This window comes from Mustela putorius, unplaced genomic scaffold (assembly GCF_011764305.1).
Source record: "Mustela putorius furo isolate JIRA1106 unplaced genomic scaffold, ASM1176430v1.1 tig00000682_pilon_pilon_pilon, whole genome shotgun sequence".
NCBI classification, from domain to species: Eukaryota; Metazoa; Chordata; class Mammalia; order Carnivora; family Mustelidae; genus Mustela; species Mustela putorius.
In genome coordinates this window covers 862,046-879,907 of record NW_025421443.1, presented here as the reverse complement: position 1 = coordinate 879,907, position 17,862 = coordinate 862,046, and the positions used below count along the sequence as shown (strand labels likewise).

General features: G+C 35.1%; 1 protein-coding gene across 1 annotated transcript in view; it reads right to left on the bottom strand.

Moving 5' to 3' along the window:
- The window catches only part of GALNTL6 (polypeptide N-acetylgalactosaminyltransferase like 6), a 1,243,223-nt gene that overhangs the window by 700,163 nt on the left and 525,198 nt on the right, over positions 1-17,862 (bottom strand). Inside the window, exon 4 of the mRNA XM_004766106.2 lies at positions 6,249-6,387. Coding sequence (XP_004766163.1) covers positions 6,249-6,387 — 139 coding nt within the window. The remainder of the gene's footprint in view (positions 1-6,248; positions 6,388-17,862) is intronic.

Genomic DNA, 17,862 nt, shown 5'->3' with positions numbered 1-17,862 from the left:
GACTTAGGCTTTTTGTTTTCTTTTCCTTTTTCCTTTTTTCAGCCATATTTAGACATACCCTAGGCTGGAATTACATTTGATTCAAATGATACAGCTCCCATCTCCCTCTGTGAAGTATTCATACCTGATTAGAGTGGATGAATAGTCATTTTAGCTTAATTTATTTCAGAATTCATTTGTAAATTTGTTGAAAGAAGACACTTCATCAACTTCACAAGAATCATAATAAAAACATGAAAGAATGCCAGTGCCTCCCACATTTTTATGTAACTTTTGAAATTGAGAAATACAAAAAAAATTATCCTTGAACACTTTTGGATGATTAAACTCAAACATTTCTGTGAATGATTTCTAGCATTCAAGAGACTAGAGTCAAAACAGTTAAATAACATTTTTCTAATTCATATAAAGTTAAAATATTCTAAGCACATTCATTAAATCATAGTTTAAAAAATTAGACACATATAAGTATTTTTCCTCAAATAAACTCACAACTGACTTACAAAATTCAATTGTTTTTATGATTTAAATTTTAGAATTATAGTTCACTTGATCTCCATGTATTTTTTTATCTTCATGATATAACTAGAGAAGAAGGAAGCAAAGCAGGAGGCTTATCATCAGAAAGAAAAGAAATAACTGAATATGGGATGCTGCAACTGATTTGATAAACCTGGTTTTAATTTTAATCATCTTAATACGTGGTGAGATACATAAGGAAAGTTAGCATCTACATTTGACAAAGTGGGTAAATAGAAATTAAAAATGACACATTGACTTGTTCAGCACCACAGTGCAAGTCATGAAAGTAAACCTTTTTAGAATTATTATTCAACATAATTTCCAGAAGGCAGGAATGCTTAGACTATATGGCACTAAAAATAAAAAAAAAATTTTAAAAGTTACTCAAAAGTTTGTAATGTTGAGAAATTGTGTTTTCTCGTCATATACAAAGATGATATTAGGCACTATTTATCTAGGGAGGAGACTCCTCTCCTCTTGATAGATGTTCTCATGTAGAGGGACAGCCATTAGATTACTACTGCTTTTCAGGAGAAAGGAAGACACACATCTGATAAATTTGTGTTACTGAGCTTATCATGCTTGGCTTAGCCCCTCCTTCATTTTTCCGCTTTGAAACTTGCTTACCTGCAGAGATCAGATGTCTAACTCTGCCCTCCATGCCTAATGTTTTACAACTGTCCTTGCATGTTCAGCCATGCCTATGACTTGAAGGCTGAATGTGCCTCATTCTAGAGTTCACACTCAGCTCATAACTACATCGTGGCCAGTGATAGAATCCTACCAATAATAAAAATAATATTTTAATTCCCAACCATTTCTAGGACAATCTTTCATTTGGTTACGAAATTGTACAGAGAGCAGGGTTGTGATATACCTGCATCACTACTGAAAGGGCTCATATAATCAAGAGGTTGTAAAAATTCTTGTAGATTTTCCTAAGAGTTGAGATATCACAGAATTTTTTTCTCAATGTTCAATATCTTATTTATTGTCAAAGTCATGCAGCTATCTAGGGGATATAAGTGAAATATAAAGGAAAAGTTAAATTAAAAGGAAAAGCCATGATTCAGAGTAGTACTTTCTTAATACAAAAATATCCCAGCTACTCAGCCACCTTATCCATGCCTTTTGAGGAGTACGTATGTACATGACTTTGTATCTGTATAAACATGTCTTCTTTTCTAGCAGCAAAAAATGAACCCTAAGTCAGGATGCATTTATCTGAATCCTCTGCAAAGCCTACCTCAACTCTCCTATTACACATGTACTTATGCATCCTAGTCTCATGAATTTCTTCTCTTTCTAGATGTAATTTCGTCTTGCACACATTCAATATACCACATTTGGGGGAGTATTTCTGATAACTAGTTATAAGTTTATTTATGTCTAGGGAGTAATTCTTGCTCAAATACTCTCCAGTCTTATCTTGCTAACAATATATCTATACATAAGCTTATCAGTCTCTTTTCTGTGCAAGCCATTCATCCTTCCATGGTTTTCTACTTCCCCATTTTATATGTATTTTGTATTCTAAATATAAGCTTCATATTTCCCATCTTCAACTGAAAGTCAAAATAAGTGTTCTACAGCATACAAAGATGTGGAATCCCAGAGGAGTGACAGAATACAAAGAAAATGCACAATCAATATACAGGTGAGGGGAAGTTGAAATGTAGTAAAATGAAGCCAGGCCAAAAGATAGCTACTGACTGAATATTTGTTCATGCAGAAACTCACTGCAAAATTCTTATCTCAGCATTGCATTATCAAAAATAATGTGTTTTAAGGACATACCTCAGGTTGAGCCCCAGTACTATGACTATAGACATAATTAAGCAGCAACTCAAGAAGGGAGTATTTAAAATGCACAGATAGGTCCTCAAAAAGTACAAAAGTCAACCAAAAGGGAAGGGATGTGGATCTGGAAGAAGGGGTAGAGAATTTGACAATACCAAAGCATAGATGGGAAACAAACAAACAACAAACAAAAAAAACAAAAAACCCCACTAAAATGTAATTCACAAGATAGGGAGATGCTAAAATTATGTAAGAAATTTAAAAACGTAGTGTAAGAACACATGTAAGAACATTTGTAATGTAAAACAAATCTAAGAAATTTAAAAACATAAATGAGAACCTTAGAATTTATTATTAGGATATGAATAAGGATCATTAGATACATGCCAACTGACTTTCTGTTGGGGTTAATGTAGAGCATGAACTCAGCCATAATACCTGGCTTGCTACTATGTAAAAACGGAGGCTGCTGTGGACCAAAGAAGGTTTCAGAGAAGGGCATGGGCCTTTGGAATGCCCAGCCTGTGAGAAAGCACACTGCTGTTGGAATGCTGCAGGGAGTTGCCTTCTTGAAGCTTTCTGAGTCCAAACAGCCACCCTGTGATCTAAGATGTATGCATTGGCCCCATCCCCCACCCCACCACTGTCAAGGTTCAGCAGAACTCCTAGAGCACACAGATTAGCATAGTTTATCTTTCTGGTAAACAAAGCCGCTCAGTTTCAGCAAGACCCTTTGGCACACATCAGTGCTTGAGAAACAGTGATAAGGATTTGTGATTATCATGAAGGACCAATAAAAGCAGGAGCAAAGAAGAGCAAAGGGTCTTCCTCTCTGAGTGTTGACCCCTTTGCCTTCTCCTCTCTTTCAGGAGTAATCTTTTATGCATCCATACAGGGATTGCTGGCCATTCCTGGCAACTTTCCTGTATATATGGCTCCCCACTTAATGAGAATCTATCACTGACTCAATCAAGTAATACAGCCAAAGGAAAGCAGTTCATTTTTATGCTAGTGGACAAGAAAGGATCAGGAGAAGTAAAAGAAGAATGTGTTCTGGATTGGGATTTCTGAAATAACTCATGTTTTAAAAACTCTTCACAGTGAGCTAGAATGTACGTACACTAAGCATGTTAAATGGCTAGAACCATGATTTATTTATTTTTAATTTATTGAATGAAGAATATGAATGAGTAGAGAGAGCACTTGTGTATACAGAGAGAGTGATCTATAGAACAGTGGAGTAAGTACTACAAATCTGTGTTTTGGAACAAAGACTGAGTTAAGCAAAATTGTAAGATATGATTCCCTAATATTTTCCACTACAAAATCCCAGAGCAAAGAAAAATAAATTCTTCTTTTCTGGCACTTTGAGCCTGTAATTTGAATTGGCTGACTGCAGATGCAAAGTTTCTTAGAACTGTTAGTTTGATTGCAAAAGTCACACAAATTTTGTATTCTCTTCCACAGATTCTGCCAATATAAACAAGCTCTGGTCAATTACCTGCAGCCTAGTTAAATGCATATTACTGGCTGGAGGTTTTGTCCATTTGCTTTCATAATTTCAAGAACCATTTACACAGAGCTACATGCTTTTGTGATTACCTGTGCCTGCATTTTGAGAAGTACAAATGAGGTCAATTGCATTAGACTTTAAACAGCGAGATCCCTGGAAGATTTCTTTGTTTTAGGCTCTCCATTTCCTACAGGTGGAACCTTGACAAAATGAGGCCTGCCTTGGATCTTTCTTCCTGCATCTCTGAGGGTCAGATACTAGACTAACCAGGGTAAACTCTCACTCCTAGTAGTCCTAACTTAATTCTTTGCAGTCATCCATCTCTAACGTTCTAAGGGTGGCTTGCTCTGTTAGGCATCTGCCTATGGCTCAGGTCATGATCCTGGGGTCCTGGGATAGAACTCTGCGTTGGGCTCCCTGCTTAGCTGGGAGTTTGCTTCTCCCTCTCCTTCTGCTCCTCCCCTAGCTTGCGCTCTTTCTCAAATAAATATATAAAATCTTAAAGTTTTTTTTTTTTTTCTATTTTGGTGTCATTTTACTAGGTGAGTGTCCCACTAGGTATCCAGCCTCAGTAAATAAGTAAAATATGGTTGGTGACCATATTTTTATCTCCCCTAAGATTTTGAATAATGCCCTCTGATACTGTAAACTCAATAACTCTAATAAAAGTTTCAAAATATTTTCCTCTCCATTTTTCCATTTTCTTTTCCATTTTTGCCTAAGGCTATCTTTTCTCAAAAGGTGGTAGTTATGCTAAAAATACACTCTGAGAAGAATGGGAATATCAGCCTTCTTTTGACTTCAGTGATTTTCTGCACTGTTTCCATCCGCAATTCTTTCCACTTGAATACACATTAAAAGATTGGAAGTGTGGGGGTGGGGGAGGAGGTGGATGGAAATTATTCTCTGAGCACATTTATTATGCCAACAATGCAATTTAATGCATCTTTGATGGTGTGCAATTAGGTATTAAAATTTCTCATAACTAGAAATGTTCTCGGTCAGTGGGAATTACTGTAGATAATTTCAGGTAACCTGGGAATAATTTGGCTAGCTAGAAGGCCTAGACCAATATATAAAGCATTCAGTTTAGGGAAAAATTGATTTGTTCTTCACATTAATCCTCTGCTTAACTATATTGGGAAAAGCAAATTCATATAAACCATGAGAAAGAAACCAGTAATTCTTTTATATTTTAAAGTAAATTTATAAAAACACAATATGGCAACTAAAAACTGATCCCCCAAACCATACTTTACTGATTTTTTTGGGAAAGGGTTAATTATTTTTGCACAAAATTAAGAGTTTTATTGTACATTACTGGTTTGATTTAGAGTCCTACCTCTATTTTCATTGTTGCCCTTTTTAAAAAAAGATTTATTTATTTATTAGAGAGAGAGAGCAGGGGGGGACGAGCAGAGGGAGAGGGAGAGAGAGAATCTCAAGTAGACGCCCTGCTGAGTACAGAGCACAACACGGGGGCTAGATCCCAGGACCCCAAGATTATGACCTGAATTGAAATCCAGAGTCAGAACTTCAACCAGTTGAGGCACCCAGAAGCCCTGCCCTTGTTTTATTTTCTCTGATTTTCTTTCTCTCACACCAGTGCTTCCAAAGGGAGACTGAGGTGAAGGCAGGGGTAAACATATTAATATAGTTGGATAGCTTTATCAAATATGTAAGGCAATTTCACAAACTCCAAATTGTGATCACATCGTTTGTTCTTGGCATGCTTTTGGCATTGTATATGGTAACAAGAAAACCAAACAGACTAGAAAAAAAGGACAGTAAGCAATGATAGGAGTAGGTAGGTGTGGGATTTCAGGAAACTATATATGATATCATTCTTACTTCCTTTTGCACCATAATGTTTAGTTATGGGTTAGTAAAAACTGAACTCACTGTTAATTGATAAGCTACAAACAGTTCATAAAGTGACCTGAAATTGAGCAGCCAGCCATAACCTTTGGATTACAGATGCATTTATTGTAGGCATTTTTATGCAAGACGTAGCAACAATGGTACTGAATATGGCTGGAGTGAAAATGAAGTGGCACAAATGTGGACAGTTCTGACAATGCTGATCACATAAAAAATGTTTGCTTTACCACCTACTTGATAAAAGGTAAAAATATGGATAATATCTTAAAACACTGTATTTTAAATGGAGATAATACAGGCAACTCAATGAAAATGTGAATTTTTAGAAAGTGGGTACTTACTCTCTTCTAGCTTTAAAAAATAACTTCAATTTAAATTTAAATATTGAAGATTATGTAATACAAATGTAATTTTGTAAAATTATTATGGCAAAATTTACAGTTATGTATCTCACTGTGATACACATGAAATATAATTAAAAAACAAAAAACAAAAGAAAGCCATACTGCATATGGGGCTTGCTGATACTCACTTAGCGTGGCGAATATCTGGCAGGGACCGCTCTAGAGCAATATTGTTGCTGACAAAAATATTGAAACCATTTTCCCTGTAAGCTGAGTCATCATGGTCCTCTTCAGTGAGGGGGTAAGGTTTCCCATGCTCACCTTTCCCTAGTAAGAAAAACAAAATGGGATTATCCTCTCTACAAAAACCACTTAATCTTCTAGAACGCACAATAAGAATGAAACATGTGTACTTCTTTAGTCACCCGTTACTATGCTCTATGGAAGGCCTTTTATTATAACATACTATTTTATTTAGGAAAAAGAGATATGCTCATGATAAAAAGCAAACAACACAGAAGTAGAAGTATAATCATCTTCCGGAGAGAACCACTGTGAAGATTTTAACTGTATGTTTTGTAACATTTGTATGCAGTTTGTATATATATATATATATATATGTACATATATATATATACACATATATATATATATACATATATATATACACATATATATATACATATATATATACACATATATATATATACATTGCCTTATAATTTGATTTTATCCAACTTAATTATATAAAAAAGCCATATTTTCATTTACTTCCAATGGTTGATATTAGTTCATTGTATCCCAATTTAATACACCATTCCACAAAAGATATACTTTCACATTATTTCTAATTCTTCCTATTAAAAACAATGTTGAAATGAACATCTTTGTTTGTATATTACTAGTAATGTATTTTTGGAAGGGGAAGGATAATTCCTACAAATAGAATCTTGAATATCTGTAGAGTAGCTTATGATAGTTTTCACACATCTTCAGAAGCATTGGATAATATTTTGACATTTACTTATGAAATATATATTATTCATACTTTAGCTTACTTTCTCTCGATTACTTAAAAAATTAATAACTTCATATACGGAGGTGTTTTTTTCAATTTTCTTTTATTTATTTATTTTTAAAGATTTTATTTATTTATTTGAGAGAAAGAGCTAGACAGAGAGAGAAAGAGAGAGAGAGGAGAGCATGAATAGGGGCAGAGGGAGAGGAAGAAGCACACCCCCTGCTGAACAGAGAGCCTGATGTGGGGCTCGATCCCAGGATTCTGGAATCATGATCTGAACCGAAGGCAGGTACTTAAGCAACTGTAAAACAATTTTTATATTGTGTTTATTAAAGCTTTGTTAATTACATATAGTCTAAACATTTTCTAAGTTTACTTTACTTAAATCTGATTTAAGACTTCTGGTTTCCAGTTCTGAATGCAAGGAGTTTGGAAGTTACCACTCTATCCTAACAACAAGTACCAAGATGAACAGACTAAAAAAATCAACAACTCTTCTTATCCCACAGGAAGAAAGGACATAGGGCAAACTGAAGTCCCCAAAACAGAGACAAACAGGTGAATATAGGGAATTGAGGCTTACCAGGGCAGGCACTCAGAAGTGCAAACCTCTTAGAAATCAGTGCCTAGATAGGAAATCTTAAAAATAATTGTCAAATTGCTGGAGCCTTAGTGAAGTCTGAGAGTTAAAAGCTCCAGGGCTAGGGTATTACCAGAGCCCAACTAACCTGGGAGAAGGGAAATACCCAACTCCAGCCTACTCTAACCATCTTATCCTACCAAAGAGGAGTCACACTCCAGAGGCAGAAACTCAATTAAGACCAGACCTAATCATAAGACTATTGAACACCTCCTCTCCTTGCCATACCTCATCATCACATTATAAACAGCCTATTTACAATAATTCCTTTACCCAAAACATTATATCCTTCTACCAGGAAAAAAAAATTACAAGACATAGCAAAAGACAAAAAAAAAACACAATTTGAAGAGAGAGTGAACATCAGAACCAGCCATGGCAGAGATGTAAGAGTTAATCAGGCAGGGAATTTAAAGCAAATATGATTCATATGCTAAGGATTCATATGCTAAGGTTGAAGTATATAGTGTACAATAGCATATGGACGATGCAAACAAAGAGGTGGAAATTCTATGAAAGAATAAAAAAGAAGCCCTAGTGATAAAAAAAAAATAACAGAAATGAAGAACGCCTTTGATGGGCTTATTAGTAGACCGGGCACACTTCAGAAAAGAATCTCTGAGCTTGAGGATATATTAATATCATCTTCTAAAACAAAAAGGCAAACAGAACAATGACTGAAAAAACTGAACAGAATATCCAGGGATTGTAGAACAACTTTAAGAGGTATAACAGGTATAATGGAAATAACAGAAGGCGAAGAAAAAGAGAAAGGAATAAAAGATATATAGGAAACAACAATGACTGAGACTTTCCCCAAATTAATGTCAGAGAGAAAACCCACAGATCCAAGAAGATTAGAGAACACCAGAACAGGACAAATGACAAAACAAAACAAAACAAAACAAAATTACAAACTACCCCTAGGCTTATCATTTTCAAATTATAAAAAAATCAAAGCTAAAGACAAAATCTTAAAAGAAATCTGTGGGAAAAAAAACACCACATACCATACAGGAACAAAAACAAGAACTACACCTAACTTTACTTCTGAAACCATGTAAGCAAGAAGAGAGTGAAATGAAATATTTACAACTGAAAGAAAAAAAACATCAACTTAGAATTCTTCATGCTGTGGGATTGTCCTTCAAAAATAAAGGAGAAATAAAGACTTTCTCAAACAAAAATTGAAGAATTTGTTGCCACAGGTAGATTTATATTGTAAGATGTTTTTAAAAAGGAAAAGTGATACAGATGAAAAGTTTACATCTACATAAAGAAAAGAAAAACATCATGGAGGAATAAGAAAAGATAAAATAAACAAAACTTTTTACTTTCCTTAATCTTAATTGATATAACATAACAATTTGTTCAAAATAGAGTACCAACAATGGATTACATTATATACAGATATATATATATATCTCAGATGAGCTTATATACTAAGAGAGAAAAATGGAATCCTGTAAAATACTCAATTAAAAACTACAAAAGACAAAAAAAAAAGTGGAAGACAAAAATGGAACAAGGAATAAGAAAGCAAATAGAAAATAGTAATGAATATGGTAGATATTAATCAAAATGTATAAATAATCACTTGAAATGTCATTGGTCTAAAGGCACCAATTAAAAGAAAGAAATTGTCAGAGTGGATCAAAATAAATCTAATTGAAGATGTTTCCCATCCAGATGTTTTTTTTTTCTTTCATAGTTTATTTACCTATTATATTTATGAATAAGCCCTTTCCTTTCCCAATATTAATTTTTAAATTTTTTTTAAAGATTTTATTTATTTATCAGAGAGAGAGAGAGAGGGGAAGAGAGAGAGCACAGGCAGAAAGAATGGCAGGCAGAGGCAGAGGGAGAAGCAGGCTCCCTGCTGAGCAAGGAGCCCGATGTGGGACTCGATCCCAGGACGCTGGGATCATGACCCGAGCCAAAGGCAGCTGCTTAACCAACTGAGCCACCCAGGCGTCCCTAATTTTTAAATTTTAATTTATGTATTTATGTATGTATGTATGTAATTTTTAAAGATTTTATTTATTTGAGAGAGAGAGAGCATGATGGGGGAGAGGGGATGGGGAAGAAGCAGACTCCCTGCTGAACTGGGAGCCCAATGAGGGGCTCCATCCTGGTACTCCAGGATCATGACCTGACTAGAAGGCAGACACTTAACCAATGAGCCACCCAGGTGCTCTGCAATATTATTTAATTCATTCATGAATTCAGAGTTTTACTAACATTTTATTTTCATTTTGTCCATCAAAATTTTGAACCATCTGAAACTTGTGAGAAAAAAGAAGAAAGTATCACATTCAATTTCTCACAAATAGGTAACCATAGTGACTACATTTAATAAATATTTTGTCTTCTCCTTTTTTGTTTTAAAATGCCACATACAAAATTTCAGGCATATTGGCATATTTGGGGCCTTCCATAATGTTTCTTTTTTCTGTCAATTTTTACATTAGAACACTGGCGACAGCACGTTTTAATATTTGGCAGGGCCACTTCTAACTCACCATATTCTTTTTCAGAACAATACCACATGATTATTTTTCTATGGGAACTTTAGACTCATTTTACTATTTAATAAAATGGTTATTTTGGATTTTGTTTTGAAGTTAAATTGAATTTATCAGTTCTTTCTTAGGGAAATAATATTTTGATGTATCTTAACAATTTTTCATAGCTTTTTTCCCTTGGATTTTAGTGGAATTTCACACAATTATTTTTTTGAGTTCAGATCTTTTTTCTTAAGTTTTTCTAGGTATGTGTTTTTTTTCCACTTACTAAAAGTATCATCTTTTCTTCTATTTTATTTTCTAAATAGTACACACTAAAGTTATTAATTTTTATACTTAATTGTTAACCAGTTACTTTACTAAACTTTTTCCATATATATATACACATCTATCTATCTATCTATCTATCTATCCTGGGTGTTTCAAAGTACACATCATTTTATTTTTTTTTTTTTAAAGATTTTACTTATTTATTTGTCATAGAGAGAGAAGCGAGAGAAAGCACAGGCAGACAGAGTGGCAGGCAGAGGCAGAGGGAGAAGCAGGCTCCCCACCAAGCAAGGAGCCCGATGTGGGACTCGATCCCAGGACGCTGGGATCATGACCTGAGCCGAAGGCAGCCGCTTAACCAACTGAGCCACCCAGGCGTCCCTTATTTCAAATAATAATAATTTATTTTTCTTAAAGATTTATTTATTTATTTATTTTAGAGAGAGAAAAAGACAGAGAGCAAGAGCCAGGGGAGAGGCAGAGAGAGAAACCTCAAACAGACTCCTCACTGAGTGTGGAGCCCCATGCAGATCTCCATTCTAGGACCCTCAAATCATGGCCTGAGCAGAAATCATGAATCTGACATTTAGCTAACTCAGCTATCCAGGTGCCCCTAAATAATATCTATTCTCCCCTCTTTCTCCTTTCTTCATGCATACTACTTTCAGATTTATTTAATTCTATAGTCAACAATAAATAATACTGGTGTCAACAAGCACTTACTAGGGTAATGACTTTAATGTGATTGTACATGAGTCTGTGAGTGCGTGTGTGTGTGCGTGCGTGTGTGTGTGTGAGTATATGTGGTTATAGCCTATCATGTTAAGAAAGAATACTTCTAGTGCCTTTTAAACAAAGATAGTTTTTCATGAATAGAATATGAAAGTTTACCAAATTCTCTTTCAAATTTTATGGGTTTTTAAAATATTTTCACCATATTAACCTTTTATTTAGCAATATGTTATTTGTTTGTAATCACTGAAATATTTTGTTTGTTTGTTAGGAAATTTGGCTTCTATATCAATCAGTAATCCCTCAAATAAAAGTGAAAGCCTCCTTTTTTTTTTTTTAAATCTTCTAGCTTCTGCCCTAATGACATTAACCTCAGTAGCAGTGACAGCCAAGATCAAACAGCTGTGGAAAGGAATTATATGCTCAAGAAGCAGACTGAAAATCTCTCCAATTTTAAGGGAGAGAACCAAAAATTTTTTTAAGTGTTTCCCTTTGGGCATAAAAAAGAAAACACTGGATCTTTTCTGTTTTTCTTTTATTTCTTAGGATAAACTGTCAGCTGCTTTTTTAACCTAAAAGGGAAATAAATAAATCAGTGAGAAATTTCCTTTGTTTAACACCTAACTATTGAGCATCCACTGGGACAAAGTACTATGTTAAATCATTTTATGAACACTTTCTAACTCAACATTACAAAATAAACATTGTTCTACCCATGTTACATATAAGTAAGCAAAAGAGAGGCTATCATTTTCAATATGGATTTCCACAATCAGCAATTAGCTAATTTTTTTTTTAAAGATCTAAACTCTTAAAATATCTAAATCTCTCTCCACTAAATGGCCAAATACTAGGTAAGGTCTTTGGACCTTATATATTCTCTAGCATGAACTGGATTTACAGACACTCTATAAATCTTATTTAATAAGAAAATCATAGTGCATAGTAGTCTTTATTTTCTTTAATAGTTTTTTTATTTTTTAATTTATATGCCCTAAGTGAAATGTATACATGCAGCCAGGCTTCTTTTCAGTAATTTTTGTAGAGAGATTTTTAGTGCTCAGCTTTTAGATTCAGCCACTTTAAGACTACAAATATAAATTTTAAAGCTACACATTCATTAAAACACCTGCCAGTCAAAGGGAAATTCGTTTTCTCTGTACAGCAATTTAGTTTTCAGACAGATAAGTCTCCTGAGACAAGGCTTTTCAAATGAATAAGTGATACTCTAGAGTTATAAAACAAAACTTGTGAGTCACCAATGATGGCATACTAGAAATTCCTTCATTGCAGTTGTGAGAATAGGTTTTAAAATTTTATGTTCTTATGCACAGAGCCCACAGTTTTTACTGCAAATGCTACAAAATCATCTTGAGTTTTAATATGTAAAGCCTCAGGGACTGTCACATCTCATATGGTTTAAGATTTCTTCTATAAAACAAGAAAACAAAAACCTCTAAGCAAAGCAACAAAAATAGGTATACGCTGAAAAATGATTTATTATTCAAAGGTGATTTGAGTGATTATTAGCCTACAGATTTACCTGTTTAACATTTTAAAAATTCCGATATGCCTTACTATTATTGACTGTAAATTCAAATTAGGCCTTTACTTGAAATGTAAAAAATAGTATACTGTCTACTATGTTTAAAATAGTATATATTGACCATATCTTCTTTATCCTGAAGGGCATCTCACCTCTTCCCATAGTTTGGCTATTGTAGACATTGCTACTATGAACACCTGGGTGCATGTGGCCCTTCTTTTCACTTCATCTGTATCTTTGGGGTTTAAATACCCAGTACTGCAATTGCTGGGTCATAGGTAGCTCTATTTTTAACTTTATGATAGGATATGGTCCATATATACAATGGAATGTTACTCAGCCATCAGAAAGGATAAATACCCAACTTTTGCATCAACGTGGATGGAACTGGAGGAGATTATGCTGAATGAAATAAGTCAAGCAGATAAAGTCAATTATCATAGGGTTTCATTTATTTGTGGAACATAAGGAATAGCACAGAGAATATTAGGAAGGAAGGGAAAAATTAATGGGGGGAAACCAAAGGGGGAAATGGACCATGAGAGACTACGGACTCCAGGAAACAAACCGAGGGTTTTGGAGGGACGGGGGTGAGGGGATGTGTTCGCCAGTGATGGGTATTAAGGAGGGCACATATTACGTGGAGCACTGGGTGTTATATACAAATAATGAATCATGGAACACTACATCAAAAACTAATGATGTACTGTATGGTGACTAACATAATACAAAATAAGTAAATAAAATAGTAGAAAAATGAGAAGTTGAGTGGCTCATTTGGTTCAGTCCCACTGAGTTTTGGCTTGGTCATGATCTTCAGGGTCATGAAATCAAGTCCTGCCTCTGGCTCTGAACTCAGCACAGACTCTGTTCCTCTCCCTCCCCTTTTGCTCCCCCATCCTGAAATAAATAAATAAATAAATAAATAAATAAGAAAATAAATACATAAAAATAAAATCAATGAAACAGTATGAAAGGTGTGAGATTGGGGCGCCTGGGTGGCTCAGTGGGTTAAGCCGCTGCCTTCGGCTCAGGTCATGATCTCAGGGTCCTGGGATCGAGTCCCGCATCGGGCTCTCTGCTCAGCAGGGAGTCTGTTTCCCTTCCTCTCTCTCTGCCTGCCTCTCTTCCTACTTGTGATCTCTGTCTGTCAAATAAATAAATAAAATCTTAAAAAATAAAAGAAAGGTGTGAGATTATTTAAAGAATCAGATATAAAAAATCAATACTATATCTACATGTATAGTTACTAAAGAGAAAAATACCATTTTATATATATATATATCTCTGATCCTATGTATTCAAGGCATATAGTAGAATTTAATATGCAAATTAGGTTGGTCTCATAGTGCACCTGGTATTTACCCTCCAGATGAAATGACATTTTATTTAATCTGGAATACATACAGATTGGTCTTATTACTTTTTTTTAATGTTTACTGATATATCCACTATATGCGTCACTGGATGTGGAATGGGAAAATGTGTATAATATGACCCCAGGCCTGAAAAAGCTAGAAATAGACTCTGACTAGTAAGATATGGTCTCCTAGGAACTGAACATCTGTGTCCCCACAAAAGTCTCATATTGAAATCCTAATTCCAGATGTGAGGGTTTGGTGTGAGGCCTTTGGGAAGAGGTGATCAGTCTGTGAGATTAGGACTTGTGAATGGGATTAGTGTTCTTATAAAAGAGATCCAGAGAGCTTCCTTGCCCTTTCACCTTGTGAGGACACAGCAAGAAGACGGTCCTCTATGAGCTATGCACTCTCCAGATAAGAAATTTTGGACTTTCCAGCCTCCTGAACTGTGAGAAATATAATTCTGTTGTTTATGAGCCACCAAGTCTATGGTATTTTGTTATACACCTAAACAGTCTAAGTCAGAGTGAAACTATAAAACAATTTGTTGTGAAAAGGAAGTGTGGTATTTGTGGAAGTGATTGAATTGGACAATAAACCCTATAAGAATTTCAAAACTGTGGCAAACTGAGGAAGTTTAAATGGCTTGGAAACTCCAAATAGAAAGAGGAAGTTTTTATAGCTCAAATGTGAAGGATGGAGGAAGATTTACACTGTTTCAAGAGGTCTGGGGCTGGGAAGACTATATAAGAATTGAAATAAATGAATTTGTACAGGTGCAAATTTTAAAACATCCTTTTGGAAAATAATTAATAAAACTATATGAATAGATTGAGATCTCATAAAATAAAATACTGAGAGATAAAGTAGGGTTTTGTCAGAGGACAAGAAATTCTAGTGACAGTTTAGGGTACTTAAGCTTTTTTTTAGAAGTAATTAAAGTATAACAGTTACATAAGGAAAGTGTTTTAACACTTTTCCTGAGGGGCTTGAGGACACTCAAGAATTGAGGAACCAGGAGAGACTGTGGACTCTGAGAAACAAACTGAGGGTTTTGGAGGGGAGGGGAGTGGGGGCGGTGGGTTAGGTGAACCTGGTGGTGGATATTAAGGAAGGCACGTATTGCATGGAGCACTGGGTGTGGTGCATAAACAATGAATCTTGGAACACAGAAAAAATAAAATTAAATTAAAAAAAAAGAATTAATAGAGTCAGGCCTTTGCTCAAATACAATTTTCTTGGAGATTTTTTCTTAATCAACCAACCCATCTTAAATCAGTATACCAGCACTCCTTGCCCTGTTTCCCAAATCAATATTATTTTTTTTTTACCATGCATTGCTTTTCTACCATAAACTACTATTCTAAATTCATTAAGTGACTATTAATTCTAAAATATATTAATTGACTATCTCCTCATTGGGATATAATCTCCATGAAAACAGGGACTTTTTCTGTTCCCTATAGTGTCCCCAGAACATAGTAGAGTATCTGGCACATAGCAGACACCCAATAAATATTTTAAGTGGTATATAAATAATAAAGTGATAAAGATTTGGGCTTATTACCCAATGGAAATAAAGATATTCACTTATTTATTCAAACCTGCAATATTAAACATCTATTCTGAGATAGGGGCTAGGGATTAAATGATGAATATCACAGTACCTTTGACATCATGTGTAAGAAAAGGAAGGAAAAACATCATTGTGATTTAAAATAAAAATGTAATAATCTGTAAGATCATTGAGGGATAGGATGTATCTTGATATCTTGGGGTCAGAAAACATTAGCATAGTACTTATCACATGATTTGTCCCCCCAAATACCTGCAAAGTGAATAAATGTTGAAATGAATTAATGCACTTTGTACTATGAGAAGGATAGAGGATGTATCTCAATGATATGGGATCTTTCAGCAGCAGTTAAACAGGCAGAAAGAAGAGGCACAGGCATGATACACAGAGGTGGTAATTGGGAATTCCAACTCTGGTTTGGTATGGTTGGAATGTGGTGTTCGTAAGATGGAGCAATAAAAGACATGGCTGGAAAGGTAGTAAATTATTGGTTTCATGTTATTCTGGATTGATAAAAGTCCTAATCAAAGTGAATATAGTAAGTCAGTATTCCATACTGATAACTCTAGGGTAACAACAACAAAAAATCACCCAAGAATGTATAACACAAAATCTAATAAGATAAAAATAATAAAACAAACAAAAAAAATAATAAGGAAAAAATAAAATTAAAAATAATCTGTTACAAAAAAGCAGAAAATAATGAATTAAAGATTATACAACAAATGAGACATTTAGAAACGAAATAACAAAATTTAAATGATAAAGATTAATTCTTTAAAAGAAACTTAACAGAATTAGTAAGAAAACACTTATTATCATAGTCCTGTAGATCTGTTTAAAAATTTTTTCTCTCCTTAACTTTACATTAAATATTTATTGAACAAATGGAAGCACATTTCATCTTTTTTTTTTAAGACTTTATTTATTTGACAGAGAGAGATCACAAGTAGGCAGAGAGGCAGGCAGAGAGAGAGAGAGGAGGAAGCAGGCTCCCCATGGAGCAGAGAACCTGATGTGGGACTGCATTCCAGGACCCTAAGATCATGTTGAGCCGAAGGCAGTGGCTTAACCCACTGAGCCACCCAGGCGCCCCACATTTCATCTTTTTAAGTGCTTTTCCCAAATTTATTAAGGTATAATTAACACATAGCATTCTGTAAGTTTATGTGTAAAATATGTTGATTTTATATACTTCCCATAATGAGAAATTACTATCACCGTCTCATTAGCGAACACCTTCATCACTTTTTCTTTTTGTAGTGAGAATGTTTAAGATCTACTCTCTCAGCAACTTTCAAATACATAATACAATATCAGCTGTAATCACCATGCCCTAGAAGTTATTAATCATATAACTGGAAGTTCATACCTTTTGATCAAAATCTCCCCACTTCCCTAATTCCTCCTCCCCCCCCCCAGGTCCTAGCAATCCCAATCTAATCTCTGTTTCTATTAGTTTGGTGTTTTTAGTGATGGGTGAGTGATATCAACCCATATGTGTCCTTCGTGGTCTGACTTCCTTCACTTAGCATACACAATAGATTATTATATAGCCGTGAGAAAGGAGGAATTTTTTTCTATTTACAACAACATGGACTGAACTTGTAGGCATTATGATTAAAAAATTTTGAAAAATCCGGTCGTTCGAGTCAAGATGGCGGAGAAGTAGCAGGCTGAGACTATTTCAGCTAGCCGGAGATCAGCTAGATACCTTATCTAAAGATTGCAAACACCTGAAAATCCATCGGCAGATCGAAGAGAAGAAGAACAGCAATTCTGGAAACAGAAATACAACCACTTTCTGAAAGGTAGGACCGGCGGAGAAGTGAATCCGAAGCGACGGGAAGATAGACTCCGGGGGGAGGGGCCGGCTCCCGGCAAGCGGCGGAGCAACGGCACACAAAATCAGGACTTTTAAGTTGCACTGAGGGACATTATCGATCCAGAGGCTAAACAGGGGCGAAGCCCACGTGGAGTCAGCGTGGCCTCAGGTCCCGCAGGGTCACAGAAGGATCGGGGGTGTCTGAGTGACGCAGAGCTTGCGGGTATTGGAACGGGAAAGCCGGCTACAGAGACAGAGCTGACAGTAAGCTCGCAGCTCCGTGTTACCTTGAACGGTCGCAGGCTC